Raw genomic sequence first — 26,192 nt, forward strand, 5'->3', positions numbered from 1 at the left:
CATGATTTTAAATAAAATTCTTACATAATATGAATTGCCTCTGTTCTACAAATTCAAATCAAAACCACAATACATGGCTCCCATTTTTACAGAGCAGTTTGCAGGTGAAATAGAGCAGCTTCTAATAACCTGGCACATATATAATGGGATTGTTCACACAACATGTTAAAATACATTTTTGCCTTACCAAGATTTATTCGCTATTGATTAAATGTATATTACACCATTTTATCCAGGTGTTCAAGGTAATCAAGGTGTTCAAAAGTCATCAAGAAGTGCTCTGGACAACATATAAATAATGATCTTCTACTCAATGAAGCAGTAATGGTTTTCTACAGAGTTCTGGAAGAAAAGTGCAGATGGTTTAAGAGTTGCCTTAAAGACATAGTGCTGTATTGACATGATTCATTAAAACAGAAGCATCTTTTATCAAGCTTGCACAGACAAACAAAAATCTGTGCTTTAATGAATTCCAGAGGAGTGATGTTTTTACCAGATACAAAACACTTAAATAGTTTTAAAGTGTGCATAATTCTTGGACACAGTAATATTTTATCCTCTTGATTTTACTCATAATAATCTTGAGAGGTAGATAGACTGAAAGACTTTGATTGGTTCAAAGTTCATTATTAATCTTTTATTGTTTCATTAAGGAAGGACTTCAACCTTATTGTCCTGCAACCGCACCTCAATTATTATATGACACTGGCTTCTCCTATGTTGAATAAGGAGCAATTGGATATATTTCTACAACATACTAAACCTTAAACTGTTTTATTCAAAGGTGGGCAAGACATGGTATTCTAAAATTCTTTCTTCCAAAATTTGGAGAAAAAATGGTAATATACGGTCATGAAATTTCTTTTTTATTCTTCCAAAAATGCAGTATTTGGGTATGAGAAAAGGAGAGTTCTGTTAGGCAAATGACTCTTATTTCTACCCTTGGAACAAACCCCTGCTCAGAAGCCTCTCTCAAATCATCCCACACCAACAAATTTCAACATCACAATTTTGGGTCAGTTGGTGACATGGGATTAAAGTTCAAATAGGACCAGTTTTAAATGCTGTCTCCCATTTTGTTTTAATTTGTACATAAGACAAGACCTTAAAATAAGAGATAAATGGTTTTTGTGCAAAGGTATTTTCCAATTATCTAAGTCACTGGCACATAAAATGCTGATGTTTTGCTTAGTTCTTGACTTAAGACAAAATTATATGAAGAAAATATATCAATAAATTTCTAATCTTTGCTCCAAACAAAGCAAGTATGGTATCACCATAAGCAAATGTTAAGTAAGGCCAGGAGTATCAAGATAGACTACAGTATTACTGAGAAATCAATTTTTGATAGAAAATGCCATTTCCCTGAATCCCTGAGCTGTGGTGCAAGAAAGATGAAACATTAAATTAAGTCTTCTGAAATTGGTGAGTAAGGCATTAATTCGCTTATCTCTAGATATACAGTTTTTATGTAAATTAATCAGTCTTGTGGGATGCCTCTCGAAGAAAATAAATCACCAACATCCACGGTGCTGGGTTGTTTCCGAGTACCAAATATGGGGGAGACATTCCTACTTTTAAAAAAATCATCTTAGTGATACAACTATAATGCGCCAGAGTTGCCTTTTTATCAATATGTCACGCCTGCATCTTGTATTTCCTGCAGAAAAGCTGGAAGAGTTTTACTGTGGAGGACAGCTCCAGATATACTTTCTGTTTAACCCCGTCCTACTTTTTTTTTAAAAAATCAGATTTTTGCCAGCCTGGAGCATTTCGGCAACTGCCATTTTGCACAGCCAGCTCAGCAAAGAAACAGGCAGTATAACTCTGTACAAATCTACTCAAAAGTAAGTCGCCTCGTTCTGTAAGATTTATTTCCAGGTAAACGCACTGAGAATTGCAGCTTGAGTTAATCAAAAAGAACAACATTGTCTGTTCAGAGATCGCCTGTCAAATTAGATTAGTATTGCTTAGTTCTAGTACCTGCAGTATAAAAAATATTACTAGATTTCTTGCCCAGGTTGGCGCCTGCTAAACGGATGGCGGTACAATTTATGTAAAATGACTATTGGTCATGGGGTCTGACTAAGGGATCTGCGCTCCAAGTCGTCGGTTAGGGAACGCAACCCTTGCAACCATATAGGGCGGCTGCAAGGATTGCGAGTAACCACGTCAGACATTTGCCAGTGTTGTGCAAGCGTGTTTTCCCTTCATTTTCCGCTTTACTGTTGGGAAGATGCACAACTCTAGGAAAGGTGACTTTGCTGCCTCTTGCAAAGATGTGGCGCTTTTAACGCAGCCCTTCAATAAATGAAGCGCTTTTAACAAGGGAAAACTCTCGATCGCTTGAACTGTTTCTGATCGATACGGCCTTGAAACCTGGACCCGCAAGAATTGGCAATGGTTTAAATCGCCTTCCTCCTCGTCCCGCGTGGTAATGTACTCGACCGAAGCGCTTCGCTCGCTTCCGGCCCATAAATGTTGAGTGAGCGCCTTGATAAAAACACGCTTTCCAAGGCAGTTAGCTTTCGACCCTCAAATCCTACCAAAATTTAGTAGAGAAGACGCGCGCTTTCTTCGGGCTCCCTTCATTTTGGAGGAGGTCGGAACAGCTTTCAGCAGATTCAGTTTGGCTCAAGCTTTGAGAAAACGTTTCTGTTTCCAAACTCAGCCAAGATCGTTAAAACCCTCAACTGGACTCCTCCGCGGCGACCTCAGCCACCGCGCTCCAAATGCAGACCAAAGGGGAGAACGCAGGGCTTTGGCGCGATTCTTATCAATGTGCCTCACTCGAGCGGCTAAAGGCACGAGAGGGCGGTTTTCCCCGTGGATTCCTCCTATGCTAACCTTTTCTATCTCTACGGTTCCCCAGACAGCCATGAGCTCCGAGCCTCGCAACCGCCAGCAGACTCTGGCTTTACGGAAGCAGTTCATCGGGTAGGTACTTCGGCGGCGGATGAAAAGTTTGCCCGGCCTTGAAAAGACCATCCTGCGTCGTAAAGTGCGAGACGCCCACCCACTCATTCCGCATTCAACGGGGAGAGCAGCCGCAGCAATACAAGCTTCCGCTGCTCGCGCTTGACGGGAGCCTTGCTGTTTCGGCTCGTCCTGCAAGGGCAGCTCTAAAGGCGGCAGCTGCGTAGACCCGCTCTTGGGCCCCGTGAGATCAACCCGATTGCCCCGCGCTGCCCAGATTGATTTCTATCTCCGTCTCGAGGATTTCCCCCAATCCTGGAGTCGGCAATATAAAATGGTCTAGCTAGCGTCTAGGCGGCGTGATTCTTCCCCGAGGGACGAGCAGAAAATTTCTTATGTTTGTAATAATTATAATTGTGTAATTGAGTGTGTATCTGATTTGAAAACCCAGTGGTTGGTTTGTTTAGATATATGAGGGTTGACGCAAGTAAACTTAACTACCAGACGTTTTGTCCTTCTAGTACAAGGACAGTTCAAGGTACATCTCTGTAAATCTCTTGCTCTTGGCGGCACCAACAAGTATTGGTAAGGCATAATGACTGTAATCGGAATGTTTGTATTAGGAGCATGCACACTAAAAGACAACCTGCAGTGCTGGCCTGGCTTGAAAGTTGCACAACTCCTTTCATTACTAATGGCGCAGTGAAGCATGGTCATAGGAGCTTGAAACAGATGAGGCATCTCCAAAACATGATCCACAGGCTGCATGTAGCCCTCGAGAGCAATTAATGGGACCCCATAATGTATGATTTGTACACATTAATTATTGTATATATCTGATATGCGGCGAAAGACAATTCCTGACAACTCAGTGGGCTAGGCAAGCGAAAACTTGCCTAGGCAAGCCAATAGGTTTGTATACCCAGGCTATAGATAATAGGGAATCCCACTTCTACCTATCTTGTACTCATTGCATCCACCAAGCCTCTTCACTTGATTTCCAGAAGTCTATTGGCTCTAAATGTTATTAAGAACAAGTAATATTTTCAGTACATAGTCCTCAACTTATAAGCACAATTGAACGCAAAATTTTATATTACTCACTGTCACATCTCCTACAAATATGCATTACAAATGTCACCTCAAGTTCCTGACTTTGCACTTGTTAAGACTTCCACATATCAATTATAAAGGATTGTATTCAGAGATACAATCATGCTAAAAATTAAAGCAACTTTTAGCTGCTCAAATTACTTGCAACCAGGCATGACAGACTAAACTCAGTTCAAAAACATTTTCCTTAGAATTTGATTAAAATGGATGGATTACTCTATCATTGTAGCTAATTAAACCATTTTTTGTTTGATGGTAAAAAATTTAATGTTCCAATGAAGTTTAATTTTTTTAAATGCTTCATTAAAGGTCATCCTGCAAGCTTTTTTTCCCAGAAGACCCAGTGAAGATCATCCGGGCAAAGGGCCAATATATGTATGATGAAAATGGAAACCAGTACCTTGACTGTATCAATAATGTTGCTCATGGCAAGTGTGAAATTATGTTCTCTTTAGTAAACTCTCTTTTTAGATCTAGTCAGTGTAGTCAGGTAAATTTAACTCCAATCCTTTCTAAACTGTCAAAATGTTTCTGTTTGATTCTTTCCTTTTCCATGGTTTAAAGTTTAACTTGTCCGTATCATCCAACCGCAGTGGTAGCTTTATGTGCCCTGTGTTTGCTCTCATAGACATCCATTCTGCATCCATTCATTTAATTCAAACCCTGCAGAGTAAGAATAAATATGCTAACAATGATTCAAGACAGAATCATTTAGAAAAATAAAGGCTATAGTTGATATTTAAAAGTTTGGGTGGTCAAGACAAAATAAGTCATTCTACCTTCCTATGGAAATGCACCCCTAGAAAGTATATCTGGGTAACTGAACTGACATCATGAAATATTCTGCCTTTGATTTACCAAGATTAGGCTGGAAATAAAATAAGTGAGGAATTATATACATGAGTCTCAAAAATGGCATGAATGCTCATTTAAATGGCTATTTTCCCATCCTTATTTTTCAGTGGGGCACTGCCATCCTGAAGTGGTCAAAGCAGCTCATCAGCAGAATCTACTGCTAAATACAAACTCTCGGTATCTCCATGACAATTTGGTGGATTATGCACAGAGACTTTCTAAAACATTGCCGGAGAAGTTGTGTACCTTCTATTTTTTGAATTCGGGGTAGGTGTTTGTTTTTTTCTTAAACCAATAGATCATACAGGCATCTTTATACCTTCTTTGCAGAACAAGAAATTCGTTATCTCCTCATGGAACTGTTTGTCAGGATAATCAACATCTTTGCTTCTTTGGTGTTTATATTACTTCAGTATTTGTTCCTTTAGTCAGAATGAATGAAAATGCATTTTCCATTTTTTTTTTTTTGGGGGGGGGATGACATTCATATTTCCCCTATTTTCTATAATCAAAAGGCTTTTCATCGTACATTTATTAGGCAACTGTAATGAAGCACTGCATATAAATAACTGTAAAATTCTCTTTTAAAATTATGTTCATTGTATCCATATTTTTTTCTTTTATCCATTCAACTAAAGTTTATTAAAAATTACATACATCTAACACTGGTCATATTTCCATACCAGTATGCCCCTACTTGATACATATGAAACTACATATAGATGACTGAATATGAACAGTGAGAAAACCTCAGAATTTTCCATTACAGATCAGAAGCTAATGATCTTGCTCTGAGACTGGCACAGCAATATACAAAGCATAAAGATGTTATTGTTATTGACCAGTAAGTATATACAATGTTTTAAATACCATTATATCACATTATATGTCCAATTCACTATCAGCACCTAATCAACTTTAATTGAACTTGGAAAAACCTAAACAGGATCGTGCCCAGAACTTGGACAGGAAAATGCTGCCAGGTAATCTGAGGGATATAGGTTAGATTAGGAAGCCTTTAAAGAAGTATGACAAAGGAGTATTAATACTGTTCCCTAGAAAACTAAGAACATGCTTTTATAATTAACAAGTTGTTTAGTTTGGCTCAATAATCCTTATTTTCTTTCAATAGTAATTGGAATCACAAACTCTGTGTTTCTGAAGCGAACTTTTAAATACCGAATATTTAACCTATATTTCATACTAAGAAGTATTTAGGTTATCAGTATTGTAAGTTTATTAAAACTCGTGTTTTTTTAACTTGAATCCTGCTATTCTTCCAAGAAGCCAAGATCAAACAAACTGAATTCGTAATCTATGTACATCCATTTAGTTTCAAAGCTCAGTGTATGTGATCCCAAAGACCATATTTTGAATTACAATTTGCATTTAATGTACAGATAATCAGAGTAGAATTTTGAAAATGTATCTTTATGGGAACTGCTTTCTAGGACATCAGCTGAGATATTTAAAAGTGTTATAAATTAGAAAGTAGGTGCTTCAGTTTGGCAGTCTGGATGTGTACAATTTTCTGTATTAATATTAAACCAAGGTAGAATTTATGTATTTCTTTGGATTGTTGTGTTTTGTTTTAAGCGCTTATCATGGACATCTGACATCTTTGATTGACATAAGTCCATACAAATTCAGAAATCTAGATGGCCAAAAGGAATGGGTCCATGTGGTAGGCATAAGAGACTATATTAACCCTTTTCTTGTTAATTTCCAATTCACTTAAAACCAAGTGGTCTAATCAGCTATTACACTTATTTTGAATAGGCTCCTCTTCCTGATACATACAGAGGATTATATAGAGAAAATCATAAGGATCCAGCCACAGCATATGCTGATGAAGTGAAAAAAATTATTGACAAAGCACACCAAGAAAGCAGAAAGGTAAAAACTGTCTTTAAAGTTTCTGTATTTATCATTTGGTGTTTCTTTTTAACTGACATGAATTTAGTCAGTTATCCAGTGTGCCATTAGTGGAGTTTGAGTTTTTTCTTCTGTCTTTGTAGCAATTAACAAGTCAGGAAATTTTGAAAAAAATGTGTGGTATTCAGCTTCATTCATTATAATTTTTTACATTTTGCTCCAGACAACTGCCTAAGCAAAATTGAGTAATGTTCTTGCATCCTAAAGAATCTGAGTGGTGGAACATCACTTTGTTGGCTATAACTCATAGGTCCTGGCAAGAAAAAAAGTTCAAATGTACACTGTAGTTTGGATTGTTAAGGCTTCTGTGTTATAGTAGTTGTTACTCAACTGTGGTACTTAAGATTTCTGATTTAGAAGCTTTAATATATCCAAAAAGGCAGATACATGCACATATGTATTATGTATACACCACCTACTAATTATATTATATACACTTTCAGTTTGCTGCACTTTTTGTAGAATCCTTGCCAAGCGTTGCTGGACAAATCATTCCACCATCTGGTTATTTCCAAAAGGTTGCAGAGTAAGTATTCATACTTTCTATCTTTTTCTATTTATTCTAAACTGTTTTAATATATTTTCTGTTTAAAGTAAACTTCCAAGTTTAAGGACTTTTTAGATGTTTAACTTCTGCAAGATCCAGTTTTAGTTCCCAAAGATTTCAATAATTAAAACTGAAATGATTTAACTTAATATTTAATTATCCTTGGTGGGAGTTTTATTTTTGATTGCTGCTGCTTAATTTTGGAAAGAGTGAATTGTTTTAACCCTAAATAAATTGTTCAGAAGTACTGATTTAATAAGATCTGTTCCATTTCTGCATAAATATATTTCTTGTCCTTTTAATAGGCATATACATACAGCAGGAGGTGTATTTATTGCTGATGAAATTCAGGTTGGCTTTGGCAGAGTTGGCAAACATTTTTGGGCATTTCAACTTCAGGGAGAGGATTTTATTCCTGATATTGTTACCATGGGAAAACCAATAGGGAATGGACATCCTGTGGCTTGTGTAGCAACAACGAAGGAGATTGCAGAGGCATTTTCAGCAACAGGAGTAGAATATTTCAACACAGTAAGCAGTCATCCACATTTTCATTCTAAAATGCATCTTAGTATAGTTTGAGTGTTAAATGTATTCAATATACTTCATGCATAAGGTATTTACTGGATTGCTACTACAGGTGAAACTCGAAAAATTAGAATATCGTGCAAAAGTTCATTTATTTCAGTAATACAATTTAAAAGGTGAAACTAATATATAAGATGGACTCATTACATGCAAAGCAAGATAGTTCAAGCCATGATTTGTCATAATTGAGATGATTATGGCTTACAGCTCATGAAAACCCCAAATCCACAATCTCAGAAAATTAGAATATTGGGCAAAGGTTCAATATTCTAGGCTCAAAGTGTCCCACTCTAATCAGCTAATTAAGCCATAACACCTGCAAAGGGTTCCTGGTCTCTCAGTCTGGTTCAGTAGGAATCACAATCATGGGAAAGACCGCTGACCTGACAGTTGTGCAGAAAACCATCACTGACACCCTCCCTAAGGAGGGAAAGCCTCAAAAGGTAATTGCAAAAGAGTGAATTTGAAATTGTTCCCAAAGTGCTGTATCAAAGCACATTAATAGAAAGTTATGTGGAAGGGAAAAGTGTGGAAAAAAAGGTACACAAGCAGCAGGGATGACCGCAGCCTGGAGAGGATTGTCAGGAAAAGGCCATTCAAAAGTGTTGGGGACTTTCACAAGGAGTGGACTGAGGCTGGAGTCAGTGCATCAAGAGCCACCACGCACAGACGGATCCTGGACATGGGCTTCAAATGTCGTCTTCCTCTTGTCAAGCTGTTCCTGAACAAAAAACGTCAGAAGCGTCTTACCTGGGCTAAAGAAAAACAGAACTGGTCTGTTGCTCAGTGGTCCAAAGTCCTCTTTTCTGATGAGAGCAACTTTTGCATCTCATTTGGAAATCAAGGACCCAGAGTCTGGAGGAAGAATGGAAAGGCACACACTGCAAGATGCTTGAAGTCCAGTGTGAAGTTTCCACAGTCTGTTGATTTGGGGAGCCATGTCATCTGCTGGTGTTGGTCCACTGTGCTTCATTAAGTCCAGAGCTTTATGGGGATGCTGACTTCATTTTCCAGCAAGACTTGGCACCTGCCCACACTGCCAAAAGCACCAAAACCTGGTTCAATGACCGTGGGATTACTGTGCTTGATTGGCCAGCAAACTCGCCTGACCTGAACCCCATAGAGAATCTATGGGGCATTGCCAAGAGAAAGATGAGAAACATGAGAACAAACAATGCAGAAGAGCTGAAGGCCGCTATTGAAGCACCCTGGTCTTCCATAACACCTCAGCAGTGCCACAGGCTGATAGCTTCCATGCCACGCCGCATTGAGGCAGTAATTGCTGCAAAAGGGCCCAAACCAAGTACTGAGTACATATGCATGCTTATACTTTTCAGAGGTCCGATATTGTTCTATGTACAATGCTTGTTTTATTGATTGCATGTAATATTCTAATTTTCTGAGATTGTGGATTTGGGGTTTTCATGAGCTGTAAGCCATAATCATCACAATTATGACAAATCACGGCTTGAACTATCTTGCTTTGCATGTAATGAGTCTATCTCATATATTAGGTTCACCTTTTAAGTTGCATTACTGAAATAAATGAACTTTTGCATAATCTAATTTTTTGAGTTCACCTGTACATTATATAAAATTCTGACTGGAATATGGTACTTGCTTTTTGGCAAACAATTTTGTGTAGAAAATTTATTTTTACTTTTATTTCTCCCTCCCATTTAGTTTGGAGGAAATCCTGTGTCCTGTGCAATAGGCCTAACAGTCCTGGATATTATTGAGAAAGAGCAGCTTCAAGCCCATGCTCTTCACGTGGGAAACTTCTTTATGGAACTACTCAATCAACAAAAAGCTAAACATCCTCTAATTGGAGATATCAGGTATCAATTTGAAAACATTTACCATTTAATATAAGCAGCATATACTTGCCAGTTAGCACAATTTTTAGCAGCCCCAAATTACAGGTGTTTAGGTGTAGACTGTAACTTCATGTTTTACCTTGTTTTTACAGGGGTGTTGGATTATTTATTGGTGTAGATTTAGTACAAGACCAAGAGAAAAGATCACCTGCTAGCAAAGAAGCAGAATTCATCATAACAAGGTAAAAGAGATGTTTTGCTTATTTGCTTGGACAGTTTAATTATAGTTTAATTTATTGGTAGTGGAAGAGAGATTAGTACTTCCCATTTTACTTTTTTACCTATCTCCTGAAATAGTCTGTGGGCAGTATCTCCATGTTTCACAAGTGAACTAGATAGAGAACTTAGCAGTTTTCATACCTCTTTGTCTTTTCCTTTATGTATGCAGAATTGTACATGCAATGTACAATTTACTATGATTCCCTAGATTCTGCTTTTCTCTTTGGATGTATCACTCCAGCAGCTGGGCATCTTGAGGGAAGGAGTGTGTCAACTACTGGGCCCATTCAGCTAGTTCCAACAGGTCAAGAGGGTTTCCAGGTCAGTTGCTTCCCTGCTGATGTGTGTCAAGTGTTGGTAAGAACACAGAGTAGGGCTGGAAGTTACAAAGCCTCAATTTCTTCTGTCTTGGAAGCAGGAAATTTTTGCATTGATCCTCTTTACTGCTTTTTTTAAGCAAATCAACTCCAGGATATCCTGTGCTGTAATCTGCTTCCATTTAAAACCCTCATAACCTGATGGATTCATTCTGACCCTTAAGGTTCAACACCATTCTCTACTTTCAATCCCTTTTGGGAACCATGAATAAAATGGGGAAAAATCCTGACAGGAGTTACTTTGATGGTATCCATTTTATGGTTCTGACATTTGTCAATTCTTGGTGGCTTGGAACATCCTTTTGAATACCTGGACATGGTAGAGATTTTTCTCTTCAAGCCTACAACATACACCAGTTTGATATTAGTGGAATCCTATACATATCAAACCTATTTATTAGAAGGCATATTTTCTGCTGGACTTTTCTCCTCTGGTGGGTTTAAGAGGGCTGTATCATAGTGGTTGTAAACTGCAGGGCCATCAAGCTATTTTCAGGGTGTGGAAAAGTACTGCTCAATCTTTGCTATAACAATTAGATACTGATTTTCTCTGTAATCTGGTATTTCTTAGGGCTGTGGGCAATTACATTTTTGCACTTGCTTTTTATCAGCACTTGTGTGAGCAACTTATAGAAAAGTCTTCATCTCAGGAAGGGCTTGTATGTGATCTGACCTTGGACAGGTGATCGATCCACATCTGTGTTTTAACTTAGAACCGGACCACATCATGGAACTGGTCTTGCAGTTCCAGGTCCCACTGTTGGATATCTTGAATTTACTGATTATGTTGAAATAAGAATCATTCCCCCAAAACAATTGAAGTGTGCATTCTATTCCTCAACTAACTTATTAGTAGGTTTTTGGGAAGGAGTGGGGGGCAGCAGCGAACATTTTCTGAGATTTGGTCTACTATACACCATTGTCCTGTCATCAGCTCAGTTAGTAAAGCTGATAAAGGAATAAGATCCTCCTTGTTTCAAGGAGATTGAGTCAAGGCTGAAGAGGGCTTCCTCCCAAAGGGCAAAAATGCAAATGCTCAACCCTAGCTTCATGAAAAGAGTAATTAATCCTTTCAGATTAGTTGTCATTCCAGTAATGGAAGCCATGACATGTTGAAAGCTATGCTTACATAATGAGGTAAAGTAACTTTAAAGGAGGCCTTATGATTTTTCCATCTCCAGCTTAAAGGTATTTAGGAACATGTAAGCTTCTTGGTCATGCAGGGTCCCACTTGCCACTAAGAGTACATGCTCCAGGCAGGTCTTCAAAGCCTATAGGTTTTTAAGAAAAATGTCAAATTCTGCCAAGTCATAACCGAAACTCCTATTGTGCCCAAGAATGGATAAAGCTCATATATAATTGTAAATGTAATTTTATATGATCATACTAATCCAAATAACTTCTACTGAAATCAGCCATTTTTTTCTGATTCTCTAGATTAAAGGAAGAATTCATTATGCTGAGCACAGATGGGCCAGGCAGAAATGTGCTTAAGTTCAAGCCACCACTGTGTTTCAATACAAAGGATGCAGAGTTAGTTGTTGATAAACTTGATATGATATTAAGAGGTAAATAGAAGAAAGCTCTTTAAAATCAGTTTATATGACACATTTTTGAAGCCAGATTGCCTATGCTATAGATTGAGCTAAGCCTTAAGAAATGAAGCATTTTATACATAAGCAATAATGTCCCAAGATTTTGCAGTCTAAAATCCTGTTTTAAGAACATTAATCAGTTTGCCAGTCTTCTTTCTCAGCTATTTCTCCCAAGAGGCAGTTAAAGGACTAAAATTACTGTATGTTTTGTTTTGTGTGTAGTTTACATATGCAAAATTACATGGAAACTCTTCTATACTGAATGACTTTCCTACTAAATTCTTTTCTCCTTTATGAGAATGCACCAATTAGCACCAAATAATTTTCCCCCCGAAAATAGATATCACTGTAATGAAAAAACAAGCATGGGTCCAAATGGAAAAAAAGTTTTTAAATTTATGATATTCACCTTCAATAAATCCTTATTTTTCATTTTAACTTTTGGGGGGAGGAAGGATATGAAAATAAGAGTCTGAATCAAAAGACCACTAGGAATATTTTTGTGCCACGGGAATGAAGGATTTTCATTCCTGATTATATGTAAAGAGTAATAAAGGCCCATGAATAATGGGCAGATAACAATCATGTTCTAATTGAATATTCTGCAGAACTGGAGATAAGATGATTTCCAAGGCTATAAGAGGTAAGTATTCATGTACTATTATTATACACAAAAAGCATATTCTTTAAGCAAAAGCTATTAATTTAATTATCCTGAATAGATATGTATCAAATATTCTAACAATAGTGTCTCAACAACAGTGTATCAAACATAAATTATGAAAATTTTAACTTGCTGGCTTTCCCATATGAATACTGAATTCTTTTATCCATCTTTTACAGGATTCAGGGGTGATGCAGAATTCTACCATTTTTCTACACTTAAAACTACAATAATAAAATTCTGCCTTCTTCAAGCTTTCATAATCCATTCTATGTAGTTTTATTATATTGCTGACATTATTTTTAGTAATACAGCTTGTGATTTTTCAGCTCTATTGCTATTATGTCTACTAATGCAATTCTTAATGTAGTAGAGAGGAAAACGTAATTTATCCAGAAAATATAGCTTGTCATCCTTGTGCTATACAGGTTGCAGTTCTATATATATTCTTATTTCTACTTATATCACAATTAGCACATTTGATCTAATAAATCTGCTTTCTTCACAATGTTTTATTAACAAATTGGTAGGCATCCATTATTTAATAAAACATCCAAACATTAGACTCATGAGAATTGTTTTTTGTAAGATTTTTAGCATCTCATAAAAATGTTTTATTTATGGAAGTATTGTCACCAACACTGACAACCTAGTTTTATTTGAAAAGCATAGCTCTCCCATTACAGTAATTCAGGAATAAAGGGGAATGTTTATTTTTAAAAACTGATAGATCAAAAAGTATTTATACCAAAAATGTTGTAACCAATGAAAAGCAACCCATTTTCTAAGGACAGTGTCCACCAACTGCTATCTTCAAACATGTTACCTGTTTTTCTGTACTATTGAGATGGCATTCCATCGCTAAAGATAATTCTGCTATGTCTCTGTCAGTCTAACAGTATCAGATTGGTACCTCTTATTTCACCAGTTTCTTTCCTCTCTTAGCTATAGCTAATTTTCTGTATTTCACTAGAAAATTCACAATCCTGTTTATATTTGCTATTTCAGGCTCTGATGTTTCAATACCTAAGATCTATGACTTAAAGCAAATGAAAATGTATTTTTTAAAAATTTGGTAAAATGTACTTTACAGAACTTTAATAGTCTCTTTTATGCTACATATTAATAACAAACAATTAGGCTTATCAAAACATGCAAAATATAGTACTAGTAATATTCAACTATCTACACCTGTAGCAGTCATAAAATTTTCATTCTTTGGACAAACAAACAGGATGAGAACAATATTAAAATACTCAAAAGCAAGTAAGAGTGGAAAGCCCATTATCACATCCATTACAGAGAAAAAAAAAATGTGATATTTTAAGTTCATAGCCAGGGAGAAGACAGATAATTGTAATTCTAGTGTAATGTGAAAATGTCCTTCAGGAACTCCTGCTGGATATCCAACTGATTATAATAGACAAGAGCATAATAGTCATTTTATGTCTAAACGAATTAGCAGTCCCCAATCAGAGGGAACTCAAACATAGGAGTACCTACTTCTACCACTCTAGCTCGTAAGTTCTGGAATGCATTAGTTAATAGTTTCACCTTCAGAAGAACTCTATTTAATTTGCCTTCAATTAGTAGGATTTGACATTCTAGCAAATAAATCTTGAAAATTGTGGACAACTTCTTTGTAAGTAGTTTGGTATATTTTCAGTAGTCTTTTAATTTCACAAGAGGACACAGTTCAGCATGACTGAATTACACATTTAACTATCAAAACCAAAACTCATTTTCATTTTCAAGCCTTATTTGTTACTGTTCAAATGCCCTGACAAGCAAACCATGCAGATTACCATATAAAAATGGTCTCAAGAATTAAATAACTGGAACCAGTCCATAGCTGCTGTTATAAATGAGCTTAAACAATGAGTTCTAATTTGGAGTTAATATCAATTATTATACAATTAAAATGCATGTTCATAACAATTATTTATCCCATGGATAAGTGATATCCAGAGACAACTTCCTCTTCCAAACCTAGTTTTAACCATGGCTGTTACACATGTAATTAAAACTTCCATTAAAACAGAGGTGTCGTAATATCTTTGATTTAAGCAAGAAATTTTTATTCTAAATAAAAATGCATGATGTTCTTCTGAGCTTATACCTAGCTAAGGCAAGATATATTTTTGGAAACTTAAATTTAGAATGTAATGTACTTATAGTGCATTAAAGATCTTTACCCAGATTTGACAGTAGGACTGCTATCACCTATTATCTACTGAAAATATTAACATGACTACAAAATAGCTCAGAATTGCTTGGAAGAAGCTATAGAATAGTTGAAAAAAACTTGGAAACAGTACTGAAAATCCAATGTTTACGCAGCTTTAATATTTGCTTAATAATTTTAGCATGAAATGTTTAATTTCTAAATACTAATAAAACACATAAGAGTACAAAAGCCAGTCAGATTGACAGATTTAAGTATGATCAATTAAACTAGGGAAGATTCAAATATGCGTGTACTACATAAGCATCCAGGAGTTTTGTACATATGTTATTGAGCATGTTTTCAAATTTTGAAAGCAGTTAAATTGAACTTGCATATACAAAAAAGCAGACTATAGTGTAAGCATGTCTAATATTGTCTTGTGTGTGTAAATACAGCCTTGAGCCCTTCAGTATTTTTAGATATTTTATTCTATAAATTTACTCCTAAATTCCTATGACCTTTATTCCTACGCAAGGCAATAATACACTATTCTTAATCCTAAAATTTGCCTGAAATATAATACTTGTTATGCTTCCTGGTTTTTCCTACCTCAACAATACTTTGCATTTGTGATTAAACAATTAAGCTTTGCTGGTCTTTAATCAATTTTAGGGTTAAAACATGCTCTAAATCAAAGTTTTAAAATTTACGCATCCAACCAGCCACCATTTCTAATGAAATTCTAAGGCTTCTTTTTTCTGAGCTACAAAAGGATAGCTGGAATAATGGCACAGGATACTGTATTATGCTTTTTTATTCAAAAGCTAGAATAGCATCAATATCCATGTCATGGTGAATCAGAACACATGTAAAATACCTTACAATACATTAGATTCCAAAAAGGTACCAAAAAGTACAGTAAAATTAACACTTCCATTACAGGAAATGTATGACACAAAACCAATACAAAATAAAAAGGTGGAAAGTGATACTGGTTCCCTAAGATGCATCTCATTCTGTACAACTGGAATAATGTGGTTAACTCCAACGGGCAGTCCCTAGATGCAGAAGCTGCAGCTTTAAGCAGACCCCTCAAAATCATTTCAATTTAACCTATCAATAAAATCATTAATCTTCAGCAAGGCTGAAATTTACACACCACACTCTCTAGACAACTATTATCTGTAAATATTAAACAAAGACATTTCCAGGGAAGTCTTCAGATACACATAACAGGCCATAGAAATGTATTGTAAAGTTAATTTTGGTACATAATTGTAATGTCCATCTACAGCATTAAGTACAAAACATATGCAGTAGTTTTGTGCATTAGAGCATGCCACTGCATACCTGAATACTTTTGATCAATATGGCTTGTAGTTATTCTGATGACCACGTCTTGGAGCTTTCCCATAATTTGAACTGCCTTGACCTATAAGTAAGCAATCAAATGCATTAAATTCGTATTTAGTCATGCTTGCAGGTATCTGTAGCCCAGTCCCATCCAAAATACACATATACTGAATAGTTGCAGTCTTGACAGCTACATCCTATATTCAAAAACTCTTTCTTTTATAGAAAGGAAAATCACCTAGACAACCCTGTATTTTAGAATCTGTCCATACTAGAGTACTGAATGCAATACGTACCTCTTCTTCCACCTCTTCCTCGGCCGCCCCCAGAACCAAACTGTTGCTGCTGATATACTTCTTTTGGCTGTGCTACCTTAATTTCACACTGAAAAGATTGTAATGTAAAACAGATGTTCTTAACATACAATACTACATATACATACCACAAGTTATAAATGTTCAAATATCTGGATTACAAAAATATTTTCCACATAATGAAATTGAGGGCAAATATTCTAGAGAACACTTCTGCTTCATAGAAGTTAACACTGTACTAGGATTCATAAGATACAAACTCAGTACCTCTTTCAAAACTGAACTTTAGTATCTCAAACTGCATAAACCCAGTTTACATGATTAAATTTCCATATGCTGACTGAAATCAGGAAACAGGTTAAGCAGAATATGGTTCAGTTAACTATGGCTAAATATATCACATAAATACAGCCAAAAGTGCACCATAGTCCTTAACAACATTCAGTTACAATGGCACTGAAAAAAGTAATTTAGGAATGGTCCACGCACTTATGGCAATCACAGTATCCTCAAAGTCACATGATCAAAAACTCAGGAACTTGGCAACACACGTGTATTTATGATACCTGCAGCATCTGAAGAGTTATGTGAAGCACAGTCAATGGGAGGAAGATGGATTCACTTAATGAACATCTGATTCACTTAACAATCATGGCAATAAAATCCGGCACAACTCACTTAACACATTGCTTAGCAATAGAAATTCTAGCCCCAACTGTGGTCTTAGTCAAGCATTACCTGTGTACACATATTTTTCATCAGATAGTGCTATGAATGTCAAACACATGAGTTTTAAACCATTAGACACTGACTACAACCCAAAACAGGGCAACATGTGGCTCTGAAATATTGAATTACGTCCATCATCCCTCATCATTTTCATGATTGGAATTACTGGCAGTTGAAGTTTGGCAGCATCCAAAGTTCCAGCACTCTAGCTCCACTGCTATAAGCTCTGCTCTTAAAATATGCTTCCACATTCTACCACCATTTGTATTTTTCTTTATGTTCTTCTGTTTCAAGCAGCCCATATTCTAATCAAGCAACTTCCTATTTTTGGCTAAGTTACCTAATGTTATATTAATGTTTTCATGTCTTGTTATTCAAGTGATTTTCAAAAAAACAGTTTAATTTCCTTACTATCACAGGATCCAAGCAAATTAATAAAAATTATCAGAAAATGCTTATTTTAAATCCATTGTTTAAGAAACCTTTATCCTTCTAGCAATACTCCTAGTTCAGGGCAACAACTATAAAGTAACAAAAGATACTTCCTATTACTTCCTGTTTTGAAAGTGGTTCCATTTTAAAGAGTGACTTTGAGGGCAACGGGAATTATTTCTGATATCACATTGGCAAGATCAATATTTTTACCCTAGTTTGCAGTTTTGGTTTATAAACAGAAAGGAAATAAAACTAAAAATCTAGCACTATATCACAGTTCTGGAAGCTATAAAAGGGGCGATAAAGGCCTGTTACATTGTGACCCAGGTTGTGTGATAGACATTCAAGTAACAGTAGTATACCAGCATTATATAAATACAATTTGTGTGTCTACAAATTACACCTTTCCTGCCTGTTATTCCCACACTCCATCAACAAATGTGGTCCACATAAGACTTGTATTTCAGCCATTAATGTTCCTTTTTGAGGGAATATTAATCTATAGCTTCTAGGTCTGAGATGCCACTGGCTGTTTTCATGAAATTGTAAATTAACTAATATACTACTTTCATACAACTAGCTGTTTTTCATTAATTTTCTAATATGTTAAATCATATTTAATGGTAGGGCACTATGTATTTCTCTAATTATATTTAGCTATCAACTAAAACTTGTTTGGGATAATGTAAAAGTGAAATAGGAGTATATAAATTTAATAGTCTAGAAATATCCCTCGCTTTTGGGGGGAAAAACCACGTACTGTAATAACATCTACAATTGCTGATGTTACTTCAAATTTTTGATCATGCAAAGGGAATTAATCTGGATATTGTTTCTAATTCTGTAGTTCAAAAACAGATCTCATGGCTAAAAAATTATACAGTAAATATACTGTACTCATTTAGTCTGTTTCCTATATAGTTTCCACATTCAAAATAAACCTGTGTAATTCTTTACTTTTCTCCTTCCAACCATGAGCAGGATATAGGGAATGAATAGATTCTAATCCACTATATATAAGCAAAATTCCTACCTTACTACCACTGACATTGTGGAATTTTTTCTCTAATATTTTCTTCACTGGTTCTTCTTCCTTAAATGTGATGAATACAAACCCTCTCCTTTTGTTGGTCTTTGGATCCATTGGAAGTTCAATTGCTTCAATCTAAAGAAACATATTTCATGTTTATTGGAATTATGTACTACATTACCTTATTCAGTAATTCTGGTAAATCTTTTATTTCTTCAAAGTACAACAGTCTTGTGTTAAAAACTGCAACTTATTAAGCACTAGGAACTTAGTAGATAAAGCTACATTGATAAAATGATGTAACAAATGCAAACTATTATTACTCTGCAATATGATCTGATTTGTATAATAATTTGCAAATTTCATCTAAGGAAGACTATTTGTTGCTCTAAACAATTGAAGCCTATTAGAATTTACTATATACTATGCTTGAAAAACCACAAGGAAATACAAGTACAGAAAGCAATATAAAAAATAAATTTATGATACGCAGGGATTTGTCAACAATTTAAAGAAATGCCATGATGTAACCAATTCTAATTTTATTGAAATACAAACATAAATATATATGCCTATGTATTGCACACCTGGTATACTAACGTACCTGGTATAATAATCTCTGAGTAATAATAATACTTTATTTGCAGTCACAGACCAAAACACAAGTACAACAGAAGAACATAATCTATGAGTAATATACCCCATATTTCTACTTACAATTACTGTGGATTAAAACAATTTGCTTTATTATTTTCAGGTTAAAGCTAGTCTGTCTACCTAAACTTGCATCAGATTATATACCTCTCCAAATTCTCCAAAATATTCCCTGATTTTGTCTTCTGTTGCCTCTGGGTTAAGTCCACCAACAAATATTTTCTTCACAGGATCCTTTTTCATTGCCATTGCTTTCTTAGGGTCAATCACTCTTCCGTCTAATTTGTGTTCTTTTTGCTCCAAAACCTACAAAGCAGTTCAACAAATCAGGATGACAGAATATAACATTAGCAGTAGTCCAAGTATACCACAGTCTATCACTCACCTTATCAACACTTGCTGCTTCTTTGAAAAGAATGAATCCAAAACCTCTTGATCTGCCAGTATTAGGATCCATCTTTATTGTGCAATCAGTTACTTCACCAAATTTAGTAAAGTAGTCCTTTAAATCTTTTTTGCTTGTATCCCAACTGAGACCACCAACAAACATTTTCCTGCAACAAGACAAGACACACTGAAAAATGACCAGTTACCATAGCAATACAAGTAGTCCCCAATATACAACCACTGGTTCAGTGACAGTTCAGTTACTGAAGTTTTTCACACTTAAGACCATTGCCGTAACCCCATGGTCATGTGATCAAAATTCAAGCATTTGGTAAATGGTGTGCATTTGATAAGTTGCTGTGCCCTCATGGTCTTGTGATCACCATTTGTGACCTTCCTAGCCGGCGTCTAATAAGTAAAGCTGGATTCACTTAATGACATGATTGACTTAGCAACAGCAGTGATTCATTTAACTGTTGCAAAAAAGGTTGCAAAACAAACTCAACTGCCTTACTTACCAATGGAAATTTGGGGCTCAATTATAGCTGTAAGTTGAAGAATACCTGCATTTCATCATGTCTGATATAATTGACCTTCTGTAATTTGTGATGTATAGCCTTTCATAAAACAAGTTTACACCTGTGGTTCAATTCCCTTAACTCAATTTCAGGCCCTGTGATATTAACAATAAAAGCAAAGCAAACCAAAGAAGTCATAAAGATTAATGATTCTAACTGAAGTTTTGAGCATGCAGCCTCATCAAGACTCAAACTTTTTGTTTAAACAATTACCAGTTTGATTTTCTATTATAATAGGTTGGCTCTATTACAAACTTTAGATATACTCAAGCCTCATAGCATTTCAATCTGGCTGTAATTATGTAAAATTATGTTTTTTGTGGGAGTCCAGTTCAAGTCCAGGCTTTTCCTACAAAAATTTAATGGAGCAGGAAAAAACATACAAAACAGGAGATAAAATATAGTAAACAACTCAGCATCACTTCTACAAGGATTATACTGGAGCTACCTAATCACCCAAAGAAACTAAATTACATATATGCTAATTGATCCACAATTGCTGGAGTATGTACAATTCAATTACAGTGCCAGCAAATACTTTCAGAAACATATGTTCTGAAGTCATTTGAAATTAATAACATTAAACTTCTTAAGCAGCTAGGTCTGACTCCCATCGAACTAGCAAGTTAATATGTTTTAGGGAGAAAAGGTCATTTACCTTTCCAACTTTTAGTACAGATGCAAGGGCAGCAAGCTGTCCTCAAATGGCACACAAAGAAAGGGGGGTGATGCCTAGACTACTGCCATTTCAGGAAACCAGGAGCCTTAACCGCCCCTCCTTCCCCCACCACCACATGGCGCCAACAAAAGGCAGCTTCAAGAACAAAGGAGGACCGACTGCTGCAGCCCGGCTCATTGTCTATTTCAATGGCAAAGACAAGGCCAGAAAAGGACGGACCCGGGCGCCAATCAACCTCGGCAAAAAAAAAAAAAAAAAAAGAGACCAGGCAAGGCAAGAAAAAGCGTTAAGAACTGGATTGGAGCCGAGCCAAAGCAGCGAGTTCGGGCCTGTCACTCCTCCGAGCAGGTTGTCGCCGTGCATGGCGCCGGAAACCACAGAAAGTGGGCGGGGGCAAGCTAACGAGCCTGCCAGCCTTACCCCGCATCCTCCTCGTTCTTGCTTGCATTGATCTGATCGCCTTCGGCTCCGTTCTGGCTGCCGCTAGGTTCTGCAGAAGCTACCGATTGCCCTGCCTCCTCGCTTTCTTCTCCTTCGCCGTCCCCCTCTTCTCCGGGCTCGGCCACCACCGCCGCCACCACCTCTTCCTCTTCCTCCTCCTCTTCAAGCTGCTGCTCTGGTTGCAACAGCTCCTCGTCACCGCCACTTACAGATTCCTCGGCCTCGGCCTCTGCCTCGGCCGCCGCCGCCGCCGCTTCGTGCCCGTTTTGGGTGGCGCCAAACTGGTGCTCCACCTCGGCCATGATCCCTATAGCCCAGAGAGTGCGCCGCTGCCTCGAACCTGCGTAAAGCGACAACAACGGAAGTTCTCTCTCCCCGTCAGCGAGGCCTACCAAGGAAAGGGGGGTGAGAGAAGAGATGGCGCCTTCAGACGCACGGAAGGAAGAAGCGCACGTCCCACTCGGCCTCGCCACGCGAAGCCGCTAAGCCAAGCGCCGCCCCCCCCCCCACGCCTCGGGTTCCCGAGACTCACGTTTAAACGCCGCTCGGCTCGCCTTTCCCAGGAGGAACCGGAATCCGGTCCTTAAAGCTTGGTCGCGAGCCTGCCGGTCTCTGCCAATGTCGTCAGCGGCTCCTCCCCTCCCGCGCAGTTCCTGACAGACAAACGGACACGACGGCGCACAGCTATCCGGTGGGCGAAAGCACGCTCCCGCCTGGCCTCCTTTTATAGGCTTCTCGGGTCGCGCGGCCACTCCGCAACAAACCTCCCGCTTATTGGTCAAGCGTGTCGATCACTCATGTAGAACCTCGGCTCCCGTTGGCTGTGAACACCCTTGCGTATTCTAGGCCACGCCTCCTTTCTAACTGCTGCTTGTGCGGCCTGCGGCTTCCTACGAGAGCGCGGAAATAATATTGTACAGGCCTCTCCGTCAGTAACGTTCACACCGTTCACAAGATATCCCCGAGTTCGCTTTTTTGAGGGGCGAAACTCTCCTGGGATGCAAGCATTCGTATTCCAGCTTCAGAGCATCTGGAACTCGGCGTTTGCATAACGAAAATGGAACCTCATTTCTCCCTTTGTCGTCCCCACATAAGCGCCGGCTGATCTGATCGTCATGTAGGAGGACGTGGGAATGATGTCTGAGGCCGCCCTCGCTTGCGTTAAATTTATCTAAGTAACCTTGCACACCTGTGCAGGTTGCCTCTCCACCGGCCGAGAGGAAACGGGTAGCCGAGAAGCGGAGGTGCTTCAGGGAGCTCCTGGGACAAGATCCCACGTGGCTGCGAGGGGTTAATCAGGCCAGCCGAGGCACAGCTCCGGATTTCGGCCACTTGTGGTTCCTGAGGCAGGGGACTACCTCTTGGTGGCCCGGCCCGTGGCTTTTCTGAGAAGAAGGGAGGAAAGAGGGGCAAATGATAGACCAGTTGGGGTGTTACAAAAGAGCAGATGTCATCTATAGTGCAGCTGGTAGGATTGCACCCAGTTGCTTCGTCTCAATGTTCGTGGAAGAGTGGAGAATATTTGCCTCCAATTAGACAATTAGTCTAATTGTCAAAAGGACACAAGCACTTCCATTCCTTTGCTCACTGAGGCAGTCCTGTTGACCTCACCTCTTAACACTGATCTAAAAAAGGAGCAAGCCTAAGGCACAAGGCCACAACTGTGGAGAAAAAGAAATTCTCCCCCATCCCAGAGTACATTTTTCCAAATTAAATGTTCAAACTCACATAATCTGCTCTTTCACATTAGACAAGGTTTTATTTATAATACATGTTTTAATTCTGTGGGGGAGGGGTATCAATTTTACAAGCACCTTGTGAAATGATACTTTGAGAAGCCTGCCATCTTAAAATTAAGAATTTGTTCAATAAAGAATCTTAATAAAAAGTATAGCCAATACATGATTCTACAGAAGTAAATCTAATTGCATTGAATTTATTAATTGCTGAAATATAAATTAAGTGAATGACCATCATTCTAGGATTCCACATCCAAATCAATATGACTGATAAAAGTGTTTTGATCCTTACCATTTCCAGTATTTCAGCTGTCATTAAAAGATGCATGTAGAGATAATGCATTTTTGTTCTACTCCTGTTTTATCCGTTCCCACTTCACCAATTATTTTTTCATTAAAATATGAAATATAAAATATTGTTCATTAAAACAACTATGAAAGGCTTTTGTATCAAGTTGACTTATGATAAATCATTGTATCACTTCTATGGGAGCTGCATTGGTTGCTGGGTACAATTCAAGATGCTGTTTGTCATCTTTAAAGCCCTTCATGGCTTGAGATCGGGTTATTTGAGGGAATGTCTCTTGCTGGTCACATCCACGCAACCCACTAAAGCGGGGAGGCAAGAAATGTTGCAGATCCTGTCCCTAAGGAGGTACATTTTTTATTTATTTTTATTTTATTTGGTTTGTCAATTGCTTACAAGATAATAGGTATAAGTAAAAACATAGTTATGAATACATTGATACATATAAGAAAAATAAAAGAAACAATAGGACAGGGACGGTAGGCACGTTGGTGCGCTTATGCACGCCCCCTACATCTGGTGGGATCCAGAAGAAGGGCCTTCTCTATTGCAGCTCCCTTCCTTTTGAATATCATCCCTGCAGAAATTAGACTGGCCCCTACTTTGACAGTCTTTTGTAAGGCCCTGAAGATTTGGTTTTGCCAGTGAGCCTGGAGAGCCCAGAGTGCAATGGAGGCCATCAAATGACTTATTTAATCCTGTGTTGCTGGGGGGGGGGGGGGTTGTATTGTTTTTTGTTTTTATACTGTTTTTATTGTTTGTAAGCCACCTAGAGCAGAGGTTGCCAACCAGAGGGCCGGGGACCACTGGTGGTCCATGAGAAAATTTTGGTGGTCCGCAGAGAAATGGCACTCCCAAAGCAATTAATCCAGGCTGTGCGGGAACACAAGGCTGCACCACCCACATGGTCCATGGGAACACAAGGCTTGCGTCATCTGCATTGCGAACAACACAAGGTAGTGAGGGGAGGGGAGAAAGGGAAGAGGGGGGGAACTTGCCCCACTCGCCCCATGCACCTGGCCTGGCCACTGGGCTGCTTTTTTCCACTTCTGCTTTTGGCTGCATGCAAGAAAAGCAGCAAAAGTCTTTCTTTCTCTCCCCCAAACTCTGCCAGAAATGAGTCTTTGGGACCCTGCAAGGCCTCCTGCTCCAAGAGGCTGTGCTAGCGCGACAAGTCTCACAAAGACTCATTTCTGGCGGAGTTTGGGGAGAGAAAAAAAAGACTTCTGCTGCTTTCCTTTCATGAAGCAAAAAGTATCTCCCCCCGAGAATGGAGCTGGAGATGGTATCCTGAGATCCCAAATAAAGAACGATTGATCAGTAGGCAAACAGGGTGGGGAATTTTCCTCCAGACTTTTTGGGGGATTTTCCCAGGGTCTCTAGTCCACAAGATTTAAAATTATGAGTTTGGTGGTCCCTGAGATCCAAAAGGTTGGCGATCCCTGACCTAGAGTAACTATGAGTGAGTAGGTGGCTATACAAATTTTCTAAATAAATACATAAATTGCCAATCAGATATTTAGTTTTTAAAGACATTTAATACAGTTACTATAACTTAATGCGTAGTATTCTGAGTGTGTCAGTACATTACATATACAGTGGAACCTCGGGTCGTCAGGTCACAACCAAATTGAGTTGCGACTGTAGTCCTGGAACGGATTACGAACGTGACCCGAGGTTCCACTGTACCTATTCATTTATGTTATGGCTTCATTCAGGAACCGAAGATAATATATGTAACACTCCCTCTTTTTTCCCTCACAACAACTCTGCAATGATGGTCAGGATGAAATAAAGTAACTGGCTCAAAGTTGCTTGGTGAACTTTCCCAAAATAGGTCAAAAAGGATTACAACAATTACAATAGATCTCCTGCTAAAATTGGTGTTATACAGGCAACACTCTATTGGCTTACATTGAGATTCCAGTTTCTAATAAATAGTGTGGACATCCCTGGCAGAAAATTGAAGTATAATGGTATATTCATCTAAATGGCTTCATTATTAGCAGGGAATCCTGTATGTGGGATGGATTTGACTAAGGCTTGTCTACACTTCTATCTTCAAAACTTCTATTGAATGGAATGGAATTCAGATATATGTGCTGTAAGTATATGGGCTTGAAGATAGGAATTCTGGGAAAGTTTGTGGAACAATGAATGAATGAATCAATGAATGAATCAATGAACGAATCTGCTAAGTGACATGAATGGGAAGATGAATTGAGATTAGGGTTTGGAAAAAGTGAATGGAACATTCTGAGAACCAAAAATAAATGTGAATGATGCCTGATATAGGTTTATTTTGAGTATAACATTTATGATCAAATAAACTCATATACACATGGCAAAGGAATGAATCTCGGTCAATATGAGTATGCAATTGTTTATAATGAACAGGTGAGAGAATTAGTGAAGGATAAATAGAAATAATGAAAAGTTCAGTGTTAAATAGGAGAAGCAAATAACTTATATGAACAAATTAAAAAAATGATTTTATAAGAACTGAAAAATTGAATTAGTCTCATTTCAAATTGTATTATCAAGCTATCTGTCAAGATTCTTGGAAATGGTTAGAATCACTTTATTGGTTTCAATATCTCTTAATAAGTAGAGTTTAAATTACAAACAAGGGAGAATACTGAGGGAGTTAATCTTTAAAAAACTATCTGAACAAATAAAAAATGTATGATTAA

At 37.7% G+C, this 26,192-nt stretch overlaps 2 protein-coding genes across 9 annotated transcripts; one reads left to right on the forward strand and one right to left on the reverse strand.

The window, feature by feature from the left end:
- Nucleotides 1–1,573: 1,573 nt before the first annotated feature.
- Nucleotides 1,574–13,249, forward strand: LOC113424829 (5-phosphohydroxy-L-lysine phospho-lyase-like). 7 transcript variants are annotated; one of them, XM_026686711.2, is made up of 14 exons: nucleotides 1,574–1,847; nucleotides 2,873–2,937; nucleotides 4,339–4,457; nucleotides 4,992–5,151; nucleotides 5,654–5,728; nucleotides 6,481–6,568; nucleotides 6,664–6,780; nucleotides 7,263–7,345; nucleotides 7,672–7,897; nucleotides 9,638–9,792; nucleotides 9,924–10,013; nucleotides 11,865–11,995; nucleotides 12,631–12,665; nucleotides 12,866–13,249. In XM_026686711.2, exons 2-13 carry the CDS (start codon nucleotides 2,879–2,881, stop codon nucleotides 12,645–12,647), a joined length of 1,320 nt encoding a protein of 439 aa, XP_026542496.2. In that variant the 5' UTR covers nucleotides 1,574–1,847; nucleotides 2,873–2,878; the 3' UTR covers nucleotides 12,648–12,665; nucleotides 12,866–13,249. The 7 variants fall into 7 exon arrangements, with proteins under 7 accessions (XP_026542496.2, XP_087811379.1, XP_087811382.1 ...); XM_087955253.1 differs by having other exon boundaries at nucleotides 1,729–1,847; nucleotides 2,877–2,937; XM_087955254.1 differs by lacking the exon at nucleotides 1,574–1,847 and adding an exon at nucleotides 2,210–2,434.
- A 1,073-nt stretch (nucleotides 13,250–14,322) lies between these two features.
- Nucleotides 14,323–22,150, reverse strand: HNRNPAB (heterogeneous nuclear ribonucleoprotein A/B). Of its 2 annotated transcripts, none has more exons than XM_026686730.2 (7): nucleotides 21,986–22,150; nucleotides 21,433–21,793; nucleotides 19,754–19,922; nucleotides 19,516–19,674; nucleotides 18,718–18,849; nucleotides 16,503–16,590; nucleotides 14,323–16,285 (listed from the first exon to the last, which is right to left on the reverse strand). In XM_026686730.2, exons 2-7 carry the CDS (start codon nucleotides 21,753–21,755, stop codon nucleotides 16,218–16,220), a joined length of 939 nt encoding a protein of 312 aa, XP_026542515.1. In that variant the 5' UTR covers nucleotides 21,756–21,793; nucleotides 21,986–22,150; the 3' UTR covers nucleotides 14,323–16,217. The 2 variants fall into 2 exon arrangements, with proteins under 2 accessions (XP_026542515.1, XP_026542506.1); XM_026686721.2 differs by having other exon boundaries at nucleotides 21,433–21,841.
- Between the last annotated feature and the right edge of the window lie 4,042 nt (nucleotides 22,151–26,192).

Source organism: Notechis scutatus, chromosome 2 (assembly GCF_049901735.1).
Source record: "Notechis scutatus isolate UNSWTSFEM ecotype Mainland chromosome 2, rNotScu1.2, whole genome shotgun sequence".
In the NCBI taxonomy this organism is placed as follows: Eukaryota; Metazoa; Chordata; class Lepidosauria; order Squamata; family Elapidae; genus Notechis; species Notechis scutatus.

Excerpts from the sequence above, each read along its gene's own strand:
- LOC113424829 (XM_087955251.1), top strand. The coding sequence starts at position 2,780 with ATGTGCCTCACTCGAGCGGCTAAAGGCACGAGAGGGCGGTTTTCCCCG. Across the intron at positions 6,781-7,262 it reads CACACCAAGAAAGCAGAAAG|TTTGCTGCACTTTTTGTAGA; the intron begins GTAAAAACTGTC and ends ATACACTTTCAG. Across the intron at positions 9,793-9,923 it reads CCTCTAATTGGAGATATCAG|GGGTGTTGGATTATTTATTG; the intron begins GTATCAATTTGA and ends TTGTTTTTACAG.
- HNRNPAB (XM_026686730.2), bottom strand. The coding sequence starts at position 21,755 with ATGGCCGAGGTGGAGCACCAGTTTGGCGCCACCCAAAACGGGCACGAA. Across the intron at positions 18,850-19,515 it reads ATTTTGGAGAATTTGGAGAG|ATTGAAGCAATTGAACTTCC; the intron begins GTATATAATCTG and ends ATGTTTCTTTAG. Across the intron at positions 16,591-18,717 it reads ACAATGTCAGTGGTAGTAAG|TGTGAAATTAAGGTAGCACA; the intron begins GTAGGAATTTTG and ends CAATCTTTTCAG.